Source organism: Microtus ochrogaster, chromosome 8, assembly GCF_000317375.1.
Source record: "Microtus ochrogaster isolate Prairie Vole_2 chromosome 8, MicOch1.0, whole genome shotgun sequence".
In the NCBI taxonomy this organism is placed as follows: Eukaryota; Metazoa; Chordata; class Mammalia; order Rodentia; family Cricetidae; genus Microtus; species Microtus ochrogaster.
The window spans coordinates 42,867,426-42,868,521 of record NC_022015.1 but is presented as its reverse complement, the minus strand read 5'-3'; the positions used below and the strand labels follow the sequence as shown (position 1 = coordinate 42,868,521).

Sequence of the window (1,096 nt, the reverse complement as noted above, 5' to 3'; positions counted from 1 at the left end):
CTACAGAGCTAGTGCCAGGACAGGCTCTAAAGCCACAGAGAAACCCTGTCTCGAAAAACCAAAATAAATAAATAAATAAAATAAAATAAAAAAACCAAGCCTAAGCATCAGGGTTGTGGTGGTGCACATCTTTCTTTCTCCTTCCCTCCTTCCCTATCTTTCTTTCTTTTTGTGCACACCTTAAAACCCAGCACTCAGGAGGCAGAATCAGGCAGAGGCTTGCAGATCTCTGTGAGTTCAAGGCCAGCCTAGTCTAAAAGTTCATTCCAGCCCAACCAGGACTGTTACACAGAGAAACTCTGTCTCGAAAAGCAAAACAAAACAAGCTTAAGCTAAGGCTAAGCTTTAATAATTAATAATAAGTGTCTGTGTCATTATTTGGGAGCTGGCTGGCAGGACAGAAAAAGACTTGTTACATAAAGCAATGAAAGATTGTATGAAAGAGAAATGAAAACAAATGCTACAATTCAGACTCTTAGGAAACATGAATAATATAATTAGATATCAGCTAAAGGCGGGAAAATTAGTTCCTGAAAGCCTTTGAAGTGTGATCATTCATTTTCCTCCTAGGTTGGACTTTTCACAGAAATTGGGCCTATGTCTTGCTTCATCTCTAGACATGTAAGTCAGTATACTGGGTGGGGTCCAAGGAGGAGACATAGTCCTGACTATCATCTCTTGACAAAGCCATTTGAAGTGCTAATCTTCATGTCAATTTCCTTCTAGTCCATCCCATCGGAGATGGAGTTCGACCCGAACTCCAACCCACCTTGTTACAAGACAATGGATGAGGTGAGCGAGGGAAGAGAGTTAGACGGCCTGAGACTGTGGGCGGAGTACGTTTGAGTACATGGTTCTCTCCTTCCACAGGACATTGTGATTCAACAGGATGATGAGATCCGCCTCAAGATTGTGGGGACACGTGTGGACAAGAATGACATTGTGAGTCTCTTGCCTGACTTCTTGCCTTTACGGGGCAGGCCTGGAGCTATTTGGTTAATTTTCTTTTTCTTTTTTTTTTTGGTTTTTCGAGACAGGGTTTCCCTGTGGTTTTGGAGCCTGTCCTGGCACTAGCTCTGTAGACCAGGCTGGTCTC

The 1,096-nt window shown here is 43.0% G+C and overlaps 1 protein-coding gene across 1 annotated transcript in view; it reads left to right on the top strand.

Annotated features, from left to right (window-relative positions):
* Positions 1 to 1,096, top strand: part of Polr2g (RNA polymerase II subunit G) — a 5,208-nt gene that overhangs the window by 2,842 nt on the left and 1,270 nt on the right. Inside the window, exons 4-6 of the mRNA XM_005351905.1 lie at positions 571 to 621; positions 727 to 792; positions 871 to 942. Of these exons, the coding sequence (XP_005351962.1) occupies positions 571 to 621; positions 727 to 792; positions 871 to 942 (189 nt within the window). The remainder of the gene's footprint in view (positions 1 to 570; positions 622 to 726; positions 793 to 870; positions 943 to 1,096) is intronic.